Source organism: Armigeres subalbatus, chromosome 2, assembly GCF_024139115.2.
Source record: "Armigeres subalbatus isolate Guangzhou_Male chromosome 2, GZ_Asu_2, whole genome shotgun sequence".
In the NCBI taxonomy this organism is placed as follows: Eukaryota; Metazoa; Arthropoda; class Insecta; order Diptera; family Culicidae; genus Armigeres; species Armigeres subalbatus.
The window spans coordinates 63,147,306-63,165,847 of record NC_085140.1 but is presented as its reverse complement, the minus strand read 5'-3'; the positions used below and the strand labels follow the sequence as shown (position 1 = coordinate 63,165,847).

The window sequence follows — 18,542 nt, the reverse complement described above, 5'->3', positions numbered from 1 at the left end:
GGGTTGACCAACTACCAGGAGAGCTATTTAAACACGGTGGTGAGGCACTGGCTAGAGCGCTGCACTGGGTCATTACCAAGATTTGGGAGGAGGAAGTTTTGCCGCAGGAGTGGATGGAAGGTGTCGTGTGTCCCATCTACAAAAAGGGCGATAAGCTGGATTGTAGCAACTACCGCGCAATCACATTGCTGAATGCCGCCTACAAGGTACTCTCCCAAATTTTATGCCGTCGACTAGCACCAACTGCAAGGGAGTTCGTGGGGCAGTACCAGGCGGGTTTTATGGGCGAACGCTCCACCACGGACCAGGTGTTTGCCATTCGCCAAGTACTGCAGAAATGCCGCGAATACAACGTGCCCACTCATCATCTATTCATCGACTTCAAAGCCGTATATGATACAATCGATCGGGACCAGCTATGGCACTAATGGACGAACACGGTTTTCCGGTAAACTGACACGGTTGATCAAAGCAACGATGGATCGAGTGATGTGTGTTTCAGGGGAATTCTTGATCCGGAATTCGAAACGCGCAGAGGGTTACGGCAAGGTGATGGCCTTTTGTGTCTGCTATTCAACCTCGCTTTGGAAGGGATTATACGAAGAGCAGGGATTAACACGAGTGGTACAATTTTCAATAAGTCCGTCCAGCTATTTGGTTTCGCCGACGACATAGATATTATGGCACGTAACTTTGAGAAGATGGAGGAAGCCTACATCAGACTGAAGAGGGAAGCTAAGCGGATCGGACTAGTCATCAACACGTCGAAGACGAAGTACATGATAGGAAGAGGTTCAAGAGAAGACAATGTGAGCCACCCACCGCGAGTTTGCATCGGTGGTGACGAAATCGAGGTGGTAGAAGAATTTGTGTACTTGGGCTCACTGGTGACTGCCGAAAATGACACCAGCAGAGAAATTCGGAGACGCATAGTGGCTGGAAATCGTACGTACTTTGGACTCCGCAAGACGCTCCGATCGAATAGAGTTCGCCGCCGTACCAAACTGACAATCTACAAAACGCTAATTAGACCGGTAGTCCTCTACGGACACGAGACCTGGACGATGCTCGTGGAGGACCAACGCGCACTTGGAGTTTTCGAAAGGAAAGTGCTGCGTACCATCTATGGTGGGGTGCAGATGGCGGACGGTACGTGGAGGAGGCGAATGAACCACGAATTGCATCAGCTGTTGGGAGAACCATCCATCGTTCACACCGCGAAAATCGGACGACTGCGATGGGCCGGGCACGTAGCCAGAATGTCGGACAGTAACCCGGTGAAAATGGTTCTCGACAACGATCCGACGGGCACAAGAAGGCGAGGTGCGCAGCGGGCAAGGTGGATCGATCAGGTGGAAGATGACTTGCGGACCCTCCGTAGACTGCGTGGTTGGCGACGTGTAGCCATGGACCGAGCCGAATGGAGAAGACTCTTATATACCGCACAGGCCACTTCGGCCTTAGTCTGAATAAATAAATAAATAAGTGTTCCCAAACCGACCCCCCGGTCTATCTCATAGATGGCGCTTTCGGTGAATATGCCTGTATTGTCAGTAGAACATTGCCGCAGCACTAGAGATGGGCGCTCCGCTCAGGAGCTGTTCCAAAGATTCGCTTCCCTACATTGAGCTGATGAGCCATGGATCTTTTTAAAAGAAGCCCAGCTCAGCAGCTCACTTTAAATTGATGAAATTATTGTCAAACATGCGCCTAGAGAAACTCCCTCGAGCGTACGAACTCGAGTACGCGCGCTGTTGTATTTTGTACAGCACAAACGAAAATACCACGCTCGCAGTACACGACACAAGCGAGCTTGTATGAACATTCCAGTCCAGTACCGCGCACGTGCTGATCGTTTATTATTTGTACCTCAAGCACCATCAAGCCAAGCGACAGCACCATCTAGCCAAGCAACAGAAATCATTTCTGCTGAGGAATAAGAAATACACAAGCAAAAATAATCTAGCTTGACGTCTATTTCTTAACCCATACCCACATACTCGGCGCTACGAACGGGCACACAAAAGATACCTAGTCGTGCGGTAGCGAACGAACCGTACCAAGCAAAAGATCCGAAGATCCGAACAACTCTCAGTTCCGCTCATGTCGTCGTCCAGCTCGAAATTGCTGTGACATGGAAGCGAGAGCTGCGCCACCAGCTCAGATCCGTGCGACACGTATCTCGATCCGGATCAGTCGCGACCGATTCTAGCGAGCGAACCGTGTGGTTCAAACGAACCGAACTGGGAGCTGTGTCTTGCACGGAGCGGATCTTTTACTTGCGACGGGTTTTCCTGCCAGCATACTGCTACATGTGCACTCGGTTTGTTTGTAGCACCGTGCTCTGTATTTTTTTACTCTCTTGTTTTTATTTCTCTCGCATTTCGGGAACCAATATAGATGAATGGGCTCGCTTGTATGAAAATGTCAACTACGCATGGTTAGAAGGGTTAGAAGCGCGCGCAAACAAGGCATTGATTTACTGCACCCAGTATGAAGAGAAAACTTATGACACGTAATGGTTCATATACATATCAGAGACTAGGGACTGAATTATTCAAATTAATGATTAGAGAAACGTTATCAACGTTATAGAATTATGAATAGAAAATAATGTTGAGTTAGTTTTTGTATAGAAATAAATGTGATGGTTCTAAATGAATTCTTAGACTTCAAAACTAGACGGTTAGAAAAAGCGTAATAATTGTTATTAGTTTAAAATTGTCGGTTTTTCAATAGAAATTATTACCTCACTGTTGCTTAACATTTTAAAGATTTCAAAGTGAGGTAAATAGATGAATGATGAATGAATGAATAAATTAATGAACGACACAAATTTTTAAAATTTTTGAACGATAATTAAAATAATAATATTAACAATTATGTTTTAATATATGTAGCATTAAAGAACTGAAGAGCTGATCCAAGGAGCTGACTCTTTTCAATGAGCTGAACGGATCAGATCCGCTCACTGCAATGAGCTGTTTTGCCCATCTCTACGCAGCACTACTCATTTGGACGTCGGCAGCCATTCTCCAAGCTTGCGTTTTTCGGAGTTTTCGAGTCATATTGTGTTTTGACCAAGCCATTTTGTGTTTGAATTGATTTTTTAGCTGCAGGAGACATCAGTAAAATATTTTTAGCGTGTATTAGATAAGTATAATAATTGCTTATGGTCTCAGTTATGTTGCACGTACTTAGATTAGGTCGTATGAGGTGGTATTGTTGAACGGCGCGTCATTTTGAGAAAAAAGTGGGGGTGGCTCGAAAACGACCGGCAAGCTGTGTTCCGAAACCGACCCATTGCATTCCATTGCATTCCATTGCACTTTACTTTTTACTGCATGATTTGAAAGGGAGAAAGAGAGGGGACGAAATTTTAAATGATTTCGTGATATACTAGGGGACACCCACAAATTACGTAACGTTTAGAGGGGGAGGGGGCTCCCTGATGTGTGATATCCCATACAAAATTTTCAGATGTTTCATACAAAAAGTGTGACTTCAAGCGCCGTTCCATAATATTGAGCAAACAAAGAAAATTACTATGTCTGAAACTCGATTATGCATATGCACAAGTTTCAGACATAGTAATTAATTGGTGGCCTAATACCCTGAACATAGGCAATCAACTTTGAATGTACGAAACATTGAAAGTTTCATCAAATCTGTAACTTTTTGAATTTTGTAATAGGACAGGGCCAAAGGTGCTGGTTGAAAGAGATGGCGCCACAACATTTGTAGTAAAATGAATTTTCTTGTATGAACAAATCACCCGTTCTCACTAACTACGCATAACAGCGATATGTGACCTAGGTAGAAAAGCTACAATTTTTTTTCTGATTTTTTATACCCTTATTGCATTTTGCCACTTAAAATAATAAATGAGATCTGATTGCAGCTCCATACTAAACTCGAGCGGTTTACTACAAATTTCTTTATGACTGCTCTCCACCTAGAGTGTACAAAAGTAACATTCAAAACTTACGCTATTCAACAACAGTTGTCACTGCTGTATATGCAGAATTACATTGATATAAATACACAGCATCGCCACCTCTCGTTTGGTAGTGTCAATATCGCAATTTATACCAGCAGGTGTACAAATGTTGCTGAAATGATTTGAAAGGGCCTCAAGCGGAATTTTAACTAGAATGCCACTGGTCTCGTCCTATAGGACAGGGCCAAAGGTGCTGGTTGAAAGAGATGGCGCCACAACATTTGTAGTAAAATCAATTTTCTTGTATGGACAAATCACCCGTTCTCACTAACTACGCATCACAGCGATATGTGACCTAGGTAGAAAAGCTACAAATATTTTTCTGATTTTTTATACCCTTATTGCAATGAGGGGCCGACTGTTTACTTCGATGACATTTACTTCCAGGGTGCAGCAGCCGTAAAAAGTTTAGACAACAACCTTCCGTGCATCATGTTTACGGTACTCTTCACTGAGTGGCGATACCGGCGTTTCTATCTGTGTTGTTAAGCCTGCTACTCTATGTTCTGAGATTTTCACAATTTTCACCATGAGCTCATGGAAGAATGGTAGTTGGAAATCGATCAAATGTATGGGAAAATCAAGTATTTTGCAAATTTATGGAAAATGGTGGTGTTTTAGAAAAAAGTAGTGATAAGGAATGAAGTATGAGGTGAAAAGACTGATTAGTAGTCAAATAGTGATGAAATTTCGATTTTACTACCATTGAAAAAACGCCATCTCTTGCATTAATCGTTTTGACTGGTACCTTATTGCATTTTGCAACTTTAAACAATCAATGAGATCTGATTACAGCTCCATACTAAACTTAAGCGGTTTACTACAAACAAGGATGTTAACGATCATTCAATATTTTCGTTCGATCATTTAGTAGTTTGTCAATAACACATTCCAGAAGCTGAATTTCAAAATATGTTGTATGGTGGACTTCTAGTGCGAAGGTTTTTCTACAACTCTGCCTAATGTTTCGTTGTTTGAATTCCACTAGTAACGGAGTTATATCTATAGTTTCAGTAACTTAGACTAAATGATAACAAAATTCCAATTATTTAGTCTAAGTTACTGCAACTAGCGCTCTAACTCCGTTATTAGTTGAATTCTAATAACGAACCATTAGGCAGAGTTGTAGAAAAACCTTCGCACTAGAAGTCCACCATACAACATATTTTGAAATTCAGCTTCTGGAATGTGTTATTGACAAACTACTAAATGATCGAACGCAAATTACTGAATGATCGTTAACATCCTTGACTACAAATTTCTTTATGACTGCTCTCCACCTAGAGTATACAAAAGTAACATTCATAACTTACGCCATTCAACAACAGTTGTCACTGCTGTATATGCAAAATCACATTGATATAAATACGCAGCATCGCCACCTCTCGTTTGATAGTGTCAATATCGCAATTTATACCAGCAGGTGTACTAGTGTTGTTGAAATGATTTGAAAGGGCCTCAAGCGGAATTTTAACTAGAATGCCACTGGTCTCATCCTATTATGTGCTATTATTTTCATTATGTAACACTAAAATACTTCCACATTCACGTAGTATGATGGTCTTACAAATGATAATAGACCTTAGTAAGTTCTAGTTTTCTAGAAATCTCACAGGGGCGTCTTGGCCAGTGGGCATCGTCAATTATACCGTCTTACCCTACATCAGCTCCGCGAACGTAATCGCCATACGTGCAATTTACTCTTGAGTAGGGGATAATGTTGGTCCCATACACTACCCCCACAGTTCCTGAATGCTTTACGACTTTCTCAACATTCAATTACTTCTAACACGCCACAAAACCAACCATTTGTATAGATATTAATACATGAAAACCAACGTTAGGATCTAAGCTTTCGGTCAGCTGTGTGATATCCAGATTAAAATAGGTTTGATTAGAACAAATTTACTGAACATCCAATCGATTGCAAATAACCTCATTATGGAACACTTCGTGTCTAAGATGGCGGCGAATGTAAACGATGCCGTTTTAATGCAAATATTAGCCACAAATTCGTTCATATCGCAAATGTGAACTAAACTGTTCCATAATGTGGGAAAATTTTGTTGTGGTCGCAGTTATGGACCACTGATCAATTTAATTTGTCTCGAATAAATTTTATTTAAAGCTTTTTAAGCATTTGAAGCAGTAACAATAAGGCAAAGACAAAGGTGCTGTTTGAACGAGATGGCGCCACAACATTTAAAGTAAAATAAATTTCCTTGTATGGACAAATCATCCGTTCTCATTAACTACGCATCGCATCAATATGAAACCTAGGTCAAAAAGCAACAAATAATTTTTAGATTTTTTGTTCCCACGACTTATTTTACAGTTCTAAACAATAAAAGAGATTTCATTGTACCTCCATACTAAATTCTAGCTGTATACTTTCAATTTTTCCAAGACTGTTCTCCACCTCGTGTGTGTGGAAGGAACATTGAAAGCTTACGATATCGAACAGCAGATGTCACTAGTGTATATGCAAAATTACATTGATACAAACACACAGCAACACCACCTGTCGCCTGATAATGGAAATATTGCAATTATACCATCAGGTGTAGTGGCTGTTGTTAAAGTATTTAGGAAGGGCCTCAAGCAGAATTTTTGCTAGAATGCAACTGACGATCTCCTATTATGATGGGTTGTTAGTTAACTGCAAATCTCTCAACTTCATCGGGAGCACACGCATACTTGCCGATGTGCTCAAGGGCCGTGGATTCGGCATCGTAGCGCTGCAGGAGGTTTGTTGGAAGGGATCAATGGCGCGAACGTTTAGAGGTAATCATACCATCTACCAGAGCTGCGGCAACATACACGAGCTGGGAACAGCTTTCATAGTGATGGGCGATATGCAAAGGCGCGGGATCGGGTGGTGGCCGATCAATGAAAGAATGTGCAGGTTGAGGATCAAAGGCCGGTTCCTCAACTTCAGTATAATCAACGTCCATAGCCCACACTCCGGAAGCACTGATGATGATAAGGACGCATTCTACGCGCGTCTGGAACGTGAGTACGGCAGCTGCCCAAGCCACGACGTCAAAATCATCATAGGAGATTTGAACGCCCAGGTTGGCCAAGAGGAGGAGTTTAGACCGACCATTGGAAAGTTCAGCGCTCACTAGCTGGCCTATGCTCACTAACGGCCTACGACTAATTCATTTCGCCGCCTCCAAGAATATGGCCATTCGCAGCACCTACTTCCAACACAGCCTCCCGTATCGGTACACCTGGAGATCGCCACTGCAGACAGAATCACAAATCGACCACGTTCTGATTGATGGACGGCACTTCTCCGACATTATCGACGTCAGGACATATCGTGGTGCTAACATCGACTCTGACCACTATCTGGTGATGGTTAAACTGCGCCCAAAGCTATCCGTCATCAACAATGTTCGGTACCGACGACCGCCGCGGTACGACCTAGAGCGACTGAAGCAACTTGATGTCGCCACTGCATACGCGCAGCATCTCGAGGCAGCGTTGCCGGAAAAGGGTGAGCTCGATGGGGCCCCTCTTGAGGACTGCTGGAATACAGTCAAAGCAGCCATTAACGACGCAGCGGAGAACAACGTCGGGTATATGGGTCGAAGTCGACGGAACGATTGGTTCGACGAAAAGTGCAGACAGATTCTGGAGGGGAAGGACGCAGCGTGGGTGGTCGCATTGCAGCAAGGTACCCGGCAGAACGTGGAACGTTATAGACGGAAGCGGAGACAGCAAACCCGCCTTTTACAGGAGATGAAACGCCGCCTGGAAGAAGCGGAGTGCGAGGAGATGGAACAGCTGTGCCGTTCTCAAGATACACGCAAGTTCTATCAGAAGCTCAACGCATCCCGCAAAGGCTTCGTGCCGCGAGCCGAAATGTGCCGGGATAAGGATGGGAGCATCTTGACGGACGAACGTGTGGTGATCGAAAGGTGGAAGCAGCACTACGAAGAACATCTGAATGGCGCTGAGAGTACAGGCAGTGAAAGTCAAGGCAGCGGAGGAGATGACTACGTCAGTTCAGCGGACGATGGTATCGGAGCTGAGCTCATCAAGATGGCCCCGGAAAAGCTGGCCACTTGCCTGCACAAACTGATAGTCAGAATCTGGGAAACCGAACAGCTACCGGAGGAATGCCCCATCTACAAGAAAGGCGACAAACTGGAGTGTGAGAACTTTCGAGCGATCATCATCCTCAATGCCGAATACAAAGTGATATCCCAGATCATCTTCCGTCGTCTGTCACCATTAGTGAACGAGTTCGTGGGAAGTTATCAAGCCGGCTTCGTTGATGGCCGCTCGACAACGGACCAGATCTTTACTGTACGGTAAATCCTTCAAAAAATGCCGTGAATACCAGGTCCCAACGCACCATCTGTTCGTTGATTTCAAGGCGGCATACGACAGTATAGACCGCGTAGAGCTATGGAAAAATATGGACGAGAACAGCTTCCCTGGGAAGCTTACCAGACTGATCAAAGCAACGGTGGATGGTGTGCAAAACTGTGTGAAGATTTCGGGCGAACACTCCAGTTCGTTCGAATCGCGCCGGGGACTAAGACAAGGTGATGGACTTTCGTGCCTGTTGTTCAACATTGCGCTAGAAGGTGTCATGCGGAGAGCCGGATGTAACAGCCGGGGTACGATTTTCAACAGATCCAGTCAATTTATTTGCTTCGCGGATGACATGGACATTGTCGGCCGAACATTTGCAAAGGTGGCAGAACTGTACACCCGCCTGAAACGTGAAGCAACAAAAGTTGGACTGATGGTGAATGCGTCAAAGACAAAGTACATGCTTGTGGGCGGAACCGAGCGCGACAGGGCCCGCCTGGGAAGCAGTGTTACGATAGACGGGGATACCTTCGAGGTGGTCGAGGAATTCGTCTACCTCGGACCCATGCTAGAGGCTGATAACAATGTTAGTCGTGAAATAGGAAGGCGCATCATCTGTGGAAGTCGGGCCTACTACGGGCTCCAGAAGAAACTGCAGTAAAAAAAATTCGCCACCGCACCAAATGTCTCAGTGTCAGTGTTATCTGTTTAGAAGTAGACTAAATAAATGAATGAATGAACTAGAACTGTAAGCATTCCATACAGTTTCTATTTTCTACACTGAGGCAACCTGAGGTTAGGTTTACAACCTAACAAACCGTTCAAGAAACTTAGGCTCTGTCTCATTTGGAGAATTAAACTTAAAAGTGACAGTTCGAAAATTAGCACATAACCCAGTCATAAAAATGGCTGGTGCTACCCAGCAATTCCAATAAGACATCGATGCAAAATGATTCGATATCTGTCAAAAGTAATCTTGCTCTGCGAGCAGGGTTATTTGATAATTATTGAAATGTCACTTTTAAGTTTAATTTCAGTTTAATTCTCCAAATGAGACAGAGCCTTACAGGCAAAGATTGCAGCTTGCTGACACCAGACGTGTTTTACTGCCTCTCTACTATTCCCCCCCCCCCCAACAGGTTATGGGCCTGTGAAGTTAGCCATTTTGTGTTAGTGCAAAGTGAACACGTTTGAACGCGTTGTATCGAGTGCAGTTGTTGAATTGTTTTGGACATTTTTTGAATTCAACAAAATGGAGAAGATCGGTATCGCGAAATTTACGGGCTGTTAACGGTGCGAACGCGGCAGAACTGGCTACCTGGGACAAAGGGGACAAGAAAGCGCGCGCGGCGATCGGTTTGTTAATGACCCGAATTAAACACGGGCACATCCGGAATACGACATCCGCGAAGGAAGTGTGGGACAATTTGGAAAAGCAGCACCAGAAGAAGACGCTCACGACCAAAGTGCATTTGCTCAAACGAATTTGCGACATGCAGTATCACGATGGGGACAACATCGAGGAACACTTGTTGGAATTCGAGGATTTGTTTGAAAAGCTGGCTGACGCTGGGACAAAACTACTAGTGTTTCGAAGTTTGCCTAGTTCGTTCGATGCCTTGACGACGACGCTGGAGAACTGAGATGATGATGAGCTGACGCTGCTGCTTGTGGACGAAGTGCACAAGCGACGGGAATCATCGGTGGCAGATTCGGTTGTTTTGAAAGCGGACGATAAGAAGAAAAATGTTGTTTGTTATCATTGCGAGAAGCCCGACCATAAGAAGAGAAATTGCAATCTGTGGCTGAGGCAGAAGAAGGAAGAGAGTGCCGGTAGTTCGAGTGGGAGCGGGCAAAGTGTCGAAAAAGCAAGCGAAGGCCAAGCTCGCGGCATCGGAATCGGACTCATTTGCGTTTATGGCCAGTGCGTGTGCGGTGAATGACTGGATTCTAGATTTGGGAGCGAGCTCGAACATGTGTGCCAATCGGAAGTTTTTCGTGTCCTTATGTGAAAAAAGAAATAAAAGAAGTTGACCGAAATCTAACCTGGCAACAGGAAAGCGATAGCTGAACGTCGCTTAGGATGGAGATCTTTCATGTTGGCCCTTTGCACCACCGGAGGTGTACAGGACCCATAAGTTGATAAGTATGTAAGAATGTGAACCGCGAGCAGAAACGGCAAACGGCGGTAGTGAAAGGCGTCGGATCATGAGTGATTTGGTGTCTCGGGGGAGCTAATGACGAAAGACAGATTTCGCTCAGTGAAGTGCTAATTGTTCCTGAGCTTGATGTGAATCGTGTCGGTCGGCAGGCTCGATTTATTTTTGAAGGGTGAAGGGTGAAGCAGAAGGGTGCTCGATTTATTTTTGACAACGGCTGCACAGCTGCGAACGGAGAGAGAGTTGCGGCTGCTGCGCCGTTGTTCAAAGGCCTTTATGATGATGATGATGGTCCCGCCACATACCCCTACAAAGGTTTGAGCTAGACGAGTTATCTTTTAGATAATTAATTAAGATCAATTTAATCAGATTTGCCAATAAAAAAAAACGATCCGATTATTTTACAGATATAAATTCTAATACTGTCCATCGCTATACAGCAAAAAACTAAATTTAAAAAAAATGAACTGCAGTTTTGATTCATCACTTAGCAAACACCGAAATGCAAAACTTGTGATACCTCTCGCACAGATTTCAAAAGCTTCGCCAGGAACCGCTTTACGTCTTATCAACAAAACCGCGTTCTACATCTCGGAAGTATCTTTCAGCATTTATTTTGATTTTCGACAACAAAACGCCTAAACTTGTGATACCTCTCCGTCGATATCAAAAGTTCGTCTTCTATCGCGTACAAAGACAATCTACCAGGTAGCCAAGGCCAATCATCTAGTTCCACTCATTACTAGTCATTCAAAATTCACTTTCATCCATCACGCAAACAGCTCAAAAATGTCAATGATTGGAATAAATTATAAACAACTTATATCTGTATTGCGCGCGCGAGGCTCAAACTTTTGTAGACTACACAAAAAAAGATTCAATTTAAAATTACGTCAACAATATAAAATCCATCATCATCATCGAGGCGATCGTTGTAGTCAATTAATGCCTCAATAAATAAGAAATAATTCAGATTACACCTAAACATCCGTTGGTCACAACTTCGTCAAGATTTAAAGTTAGTCAATTATAAAAACTTGTCGAGCAGCCATTCAAAAGCACCTTTGACGTGTGTAGTACATTGTCACTTAAACTGTGATAGTGTTGCTGCACGTTAGATCTGTGTAGGCATCGAATTGAATACATTTATACCCTTGAAAAACAATGAATTTTGTGAAGCATCATGTAAAAAGAAAGGCGTTCTTACTTCATCCGCGTGTCTTGTATTATACCTATGTATGTCACTTCCTCTTTCAATTCGATCACACAAATATCGAGGCAGCAAACCATTAATTACTTTAAAAATGAACACCATAGTTAAATATACAATTCTTTGCTTCACTGACAGCCACAGCAAGGCGTCCAACAAAAATGTTGAGGAAGTGAACCTATTGCATCTCAAAATCAAACGCATTATTTTATTTTGCAAACGCTGTAATCTCGATATTTGTGTTTCACTAGCCAGAAAAAGGATGGAAGGGCAAAAGTTGAGATGAGGGGAGATGATTGATTTATACAAATATATTTTACTAGCAATCTTTAAATCTTTTTTCAATCGGCATAATATTCCGTACTTCTTGGCAATTTTCTTGATGACATTGTCAATATGGGTACCAAATTTTAGCTTGTCATCAATAATCACGCCAAGATATTTAATTTCCCGCACGCGATCAATCGTATCATCATCCATTACAACAGAGACGTCTGCATTTAATCGATTCCGTGAAATTACCATGAACTTGGTTTTACTAATATTTAATTTCAACTGTTTGTATTTCAACCATCTACTTAGAGAACGTAAATCTTCATTCAAGTGTCGGACGGCGTCATCTAAATTCTTAGCTGCAATGAATATAACGGTATCATCAGAAAAATATTTATGTCACAAAATCGTAAAACTCGCCGCATGTCATTGATGTACATAATAAATAAAATGGGCCCTAATACACTTCCCTGTGGCACGCCGAGAGTGTTCTCCACGGGACTCGAAACAAAATCATTAAAGGCAGTCCGTTGAGTTCTGTCAGCCAAATAGCTTTCAAACCATTTGTATGCAGAACCCGAAATTCCAAAGCGCTTGATTGTTTTCAACAACAAGGGCCGAGAAAAGCGCGTTTCAGATCCAAAAACACAGCAACAATCGTATCTTTACGCTCCATTTGTTCTTTCCATTTTGCCAATACCAAATTCAATGCGGTTTCACAAGAATGACCTTCTCGATATCCCGATTGTTCCGGTATCAGCAAGCTATTGGTATTCAAATAAGTTAATCTTTAACAACTAGTTCTAAAATTTTCTCTAATGTGTGCAACATGTTGATGGGACGAAACTCTTCGGCTTTAGTCGTTCCAGCAACTTTTTGTATAGGAATCACAAGAGATTCCTTCCAAACTTGTGGCACGTGCCCAGTTTGCAATGATTCATTAATCATCTCCAAATGGTTGAGCGGGTGAATGCGGTTACAAGCGGGTGTCACACAAAAGGCTGCATCCACGAGTGACACAGGAAGCTATGGAAATGCGATGTTCATGCTATTCTGGAACTAGAACTGCTCTGTTAACCATTATTGTGAAACCTGCTTTCAAGGAAAGATGGTACGGCGGCCATTTCCTAAGAAAGTGATGCGGAAGTCAAAGGCGGTGTTAGATTTGATCCACAGCGACTTGTGTGGGCCAATGAATACGGCCACACATGTAGTTCGTTGGTATTGTTTGTCATTGATCGACAACTACAGCCGCTATACCACTCTGTACATGCTGGAACGGAAGTCCGACACGGTGGATGCTATCCGTGATTTCGTGCGCTGGATGAAGACGCAGTTTGGTAGGCCACCGAAGGTCATCAGGTCGGATCAAGGAGGAGAGTACAACAGCGCAGAGTTGGTCAAGTTTTTGAAGCAGGAGGGTATTCAGCAGCAGTTTACGACAGCATACACGCCACAGTAGAACGGAGTTGCGGAGCGCAAGAATCGTTCTCTGGTGGAGATGGCGCGGTGTATGATCATCGAATCTGGATTGCATTACCGGTACTGGGCTGAGGCGGTGAATACAGCCAACTATCTGCAGAACATATTGCCAACGAAGCCGGTGCAGGAGACACCCTTTGAGATTTGGTACGGGACTAAGCCGGACATGAGTATGATCCAGACGTTCGGTTCGGAGGCGTACGCGTTCATCTCGAAGAAGAAGCGATCAAAGCTGCAGTTGCAGTTCGGTGGATACTCCCAGCAGCACCAGAGACAAGCCAACCTCGGGCTGAAAGTCTCCCTCATAAAGACAATAAAAAAACTCCCAGCAGCATAAAGCGTGGCGTTTTCTTGACAAACAAAATCGTTTTCAGTCGAGATGCTCGTTCTTGGAGTTGGGAGATAAGGTTCCGAATGCGATTGATGATGATGTGATCGAGTTGCCGCAGGCACCAGCGATCCAAATAGCACCGAGGAGCAGGAGGAGTTGGATGCGTCCGACACGGAATCCATAGACGACGGTGAAGATGAAGAAGGTTTCCGAGGTTTCGATGAGGATCAGCTGAAACACGGATTTGACGATTCAGGTAACCAGAATATGTATGAAGATGCCAGTATTCAATAAGTCCGTCCAGCTATTTGGCTTCGCCGACGACATAGATATTATGGCACGTAACTTTGAGAAGATGGAGGAAGCCTACTTCAGACTGAAGAGGGAAGCCAAGCGGATCGGACTAGTCATCAACACGTCGAAGACGAAGTACATGATAGGAAGAGGTTCAAGAGAAGACAATGTGAGCCACCCACCGCGAGATTGCATCGGTGGTGACGAAATCGAGGTGGTAGAAGAATTTGTGTATTTGGGCTCACTAGTGACTGCCGAAAATGATACCAGCAGAGAAATTCGGAGACGCATAGTGGTTGGAAATCGTACGTACTTTGGACTCGTGGAGGACCAACGCGCACTTGGAGTTTTCGAAAGGAAAGTGCTGCGTACCATCTATGGTGGGGTGCAGATGGCGGACGGTACGTGGAGGAGGCGAATGAACCACGAGTTGCATGAGCTGCTGGGAGAACCATCCATCGTTCACACCGCGAAAATCGAAAGACTGCGGTGGGCCTGGCACGTAGCCAGAATGTCGGACAGTAACCCATTGAAAATGGTCCTCGACAACGATCCGACGGGCACAAGAAGGCACAGCGGGCAAGGTGGATCGATCAGGTGGGAGATGACTTGCGGACCCTCCGTAGACTGCGTGGTTGGCGACGTTTAGCCATGGACCGAGCCGAATGGAGAAGACTCTTATATACCGCACAGGCCACTTCGGCCTTAGTCTGAATAAATAAATAATAATGAAGATGCCAGTGGAAGTGATCTGCCATGACAGGGTGACGATAATATTTCGATCCAGGAGGAGCCGGCTCGAGTTCAGGAAGAGCAATTCGCAGATACACCTCGCCGTTCTGGAAGGTCAACGAGTTCCACCTGAACGTTCAATGGCTGATAGCAGATTGGATCAATGTCAGCAAGAAGAACCTCGGAGCTATCAAGAGACAGTGAGTGGTCCATAGAGTGGTCATTGGAAGGCTGCCATGAACGACGAGTGGAAGTCTAGGCAGCAGAAAGACTTTGCTGCCAGGGAAGAAGATGATCGGATGCCGCTGGATCTACAAAAAGAAACAGGATGAGCAGGTAATCTTACACGGTATAAGACAGGAACTGTGGCGTAAGGTTTCAATCAACGGCACGGCTTGGATTACGACTAGGTGTTCGCTCCTGTAGCGAAGTAGGTGACGCTGTTGACCATAGCCGAACCTGATCGAATGCAGGTTAGACACGTTGGCGTAAAAATGGCATATCTCCACGGCGAGTTGGTTGCGCCAAAGCATTTACAGATTGAAGCAATCAGCCAGTGGTTGGAACCTTGGTTTCAAACAGGCAGAAAGCGGAATGAGTACGATGGAGTTGTGAAGGTTTTAGCAGGAGAAATCCAGATAACAACGCTTGGTGAGGTGAAACATTTTTGGGTTTGAGAGTGGCTGCTTGGACCAAAAATGCTACATCGACAAGTTGGTTGGACTGTTTTGACTGACGGAAGCCAAAGGATGGCGGATTTCCATGGATGTCGGATATTTAAAGCGGAAGGAGGAGTCGGAGAGTCTGCCGAACAACGAAAAATTTCAGAGCCTCGTCGGTGGTTTACTGTATTTATCCGTCAATACCCGGCCAGATATTGTCATAAGCACGTCAATTCTTGGAAGACAGGTAAGCAAGCCAACGAATGCGGACTGGATGGAGGCAAAGATAGTGCTGCGTTACCTTAGAGCGAAAAGCGAATTGAAGATGGAATTGGGTACCAACGAAGGAGAACTTCAAGGGTATGCGAACGCGGACAGGGCCAGAAATGTGAAGGACCATAAATCGAATTCGGGCTACCTGTTCCGTTTGGGTGGTGACACGATTTCGTGGTGTGCTAAAAAGCAAGAATGCGTGGCACTTTCATCGACCGAGGCGGAGTACATCTCATTGGCTGAAAAATGCCGGAATCGGTTTAAAATACTATTGAAGGAATTCGGAGATTTTGTACAGAACCCCCGGCAGATCTTCGAAGACAGCCAATGTTGCATCAAAATGTTGAACCAGAATGCAGGGCTGAAGCGTTCCAAACAAGTGGATATCAAAAATCATTTTGTGAAAGAATTGGCAGAGAAACACGACATAAATGTGACTTATTGCCAATCGGCGGATATCTTGGCGGATCTACTGAATAGGGTGAAGCTGGAGCACCTTCGCAAGAGGATTGGTCTACGATCTCTGCGCGATGAGAAGGAGTGATGGCAGCACTGCCCTATTCCACATCGCGCAATTCAGTAAGAGCGCGAGGGACTGAAAGTGTAAAATACTGACCGAATGAAATGGAATGAATTAATTATTTCACTAAAGTTTGAATTCACTAAAGTTTGATATGGAAATGCTAATATCATCTTCCAAACTTGGACGTACATGTTCATGGTAGAATTAGAGGCGAAAGTATAGAATTTATAGTTCCGTTAGGATACGGCAGGCATGAAGAATGTTTTTATAGAAGTCGATTTGAAAGCGAGTGGAGGGCAATATTTATGATGGCACATATCACACGACCTTCCTTCTGCCAAGCTCCCGTTTGAAGGGGGAGGGAAGAATATCAGTGTGGAAGCTGATATATCTTCACTGGCAAAAGGAAGGTGGTTTGACTTGCTCATATGCCATCGCGTGCGGAAGGATTTTCTATCGACGAGTACTGTCTCCGAATTTCTAATATGACATCAGCATTTAGTCGAATAGGATTTTTATTGCACAGTTCTGGTTTCTCCTCGCCTTGTGAAGGTGTTAAATAAAGGGGATCTGACTGTACACAATTGGTGGGGCCTCCATATGTATCGCTGTGGCGACGAAGTAAATATGGTTATAACAAATGTGAGATGCTTGAAAAACTTTTATAAGATCTGATTTCGAATGATTACTTATACCTATTCGACAAATACTTTACATGAAAATACATATATAAAAAACTAGTACTTACATTCTTTCCGAGCACCTTGGACATGATCCGCACTTCGTCCGACTCCAGTCCGCGGGCTCGGCCCTTGGGTTTCTCGGCAAATTCCAGCAGATCCTCGCAGCTGACGTAGCTGAGAGATTTCTTCAGATCGCCTTCCGAAACGGACGCCGGTGACGTTGGCATACCGTCGATTTCGTCTACGGCCGGAGCAACCGTTGACGACGTAGCTGTTAGCGGGGGAGGTGGCGGTGCCGGCCGCGATAGACTGTTGCTGAACGATTCTACCATGGCCGCGTTGAGAGTGGGTGCCGGCCCCACCGGTGGTGGCGGTGATCGTAGCAACTCCTTTTTGTCCACTGTTTTTGTGTCGACCATTGTGTCGACATTGCGCAGCACGTCGTCGACTAGTTTGGTAGTTTTCTTGTTTTCGATATCATACAAGGCACTTGTGAAGCTGTCTACCACGTCGATCGACGACGTAGGTGACGACAGGTCGCCAACCTTATCCGAATCGTTCTCCAGGATGGATTCGCAGTGTAGGGATGCAGTGTCGACGTTGAAGCTGTTGTTGAACTGATGGGTCTGGTAGATGTCTAGGTTTTCGTAGGTTGGATCGCGAGGAAGAGACTGTCGATTGGCCGCATCGCGTTCGTTACGGCGCCTGGTGAGGATCGTACTTGTGGCCGGGATTGTAGCCGGAAGAGTTGTCAGGGGTTTAATGTTTGAGAAATTGTTCTCAACAAAGTCTTTCGCGTAAGATTTTTGATGCATCATGTTGTTATTATTTACGTAAGAATGTCCGATTTCGTTAAGTTTGGAAGAATCGGAAGATGATTTCAACAGTACGTTGTTGGAATCGAGATTGACGGAATCGTCAGTAGGGACAGTAAATACGTCGGTTTTCTCTTCCACTGGAGTAACTTGGGTGACTTTGCTCAGAGTTCGCTGTAAACCTGAAGCGGGGATGATCAATGGATGCTTTCGGACGTGGCGTTTTGCATTGGCAGCGATGACTTTGTTGCGATCGCGAGGCGGTAGAGGAATAGGATTAGCGGCGGAAGGAGTTGTTGGCTGCTCGACGTCTCCACCGCCGGTTGCTGCATTGTTGTAGGTGTATTCTGGGTTCGTTAGATAGCTGGGACTTTCGCAGGGCCCGTCTTTGTCATCAAGCGATACGAGATGTTCATCAACGCTGTTTTGAGTTTGTATTTTGAGGCGTGGTCGAATCACGGGGAAATTCTTACTACGTAGCATGCGCAACGGGTTGGATTCGTCTCCTTGGTTGCTGTCTGAGCTGCATGGCCCCGGAGATTTCGGTGCAGGATGCGAGGGCGGGATCGTAAGATCGATCTCCTTGAAGCGGAAGCTTCCCGTGGCGGAGGAAAATGAGCTGCCAGTGTTGAATCGCGATCGGGGCAAGGTAGAGGCGGTGAAGCACTTTAGGTCTGGTGGAAAGGTTCCCCCGCCATGAGGATTTTCCACTAAGCTATTGTAGGCCTGGCGATGCTCTTCGGTGATGGTACTCTGTAAGGTCAAGACAATTTTCC

At 44.7% G+C, this 18,542-nt stretch overlaps 1 protein-coding gene across 2 annotated transcripts in view; it reads right to left on the bottom strand.

Annotated features, from left to right (window-relative positions):
- The window catches only part of LOC134208745 (activated Cdc42 kinase-like), a 161,939-nt gene that overhangs the window by 8,109 nt on the left and 135,288 nt on the right, over window positions 1-18,542 (bottom strand). For both annotated transcript variants that reach the window (XM_062684637.1, XM_062684636.1), the window contains exon 8: window positions 17,017-18,519. In XM_062684637.1, coding sequence (XP_062540621.1) covers window positions 17,017-18,519 — 1,503 coding nt within the window. The remainder of the gene's footprint in view (window positions 1-17,016; window positions 18,520-18,542) is intronic.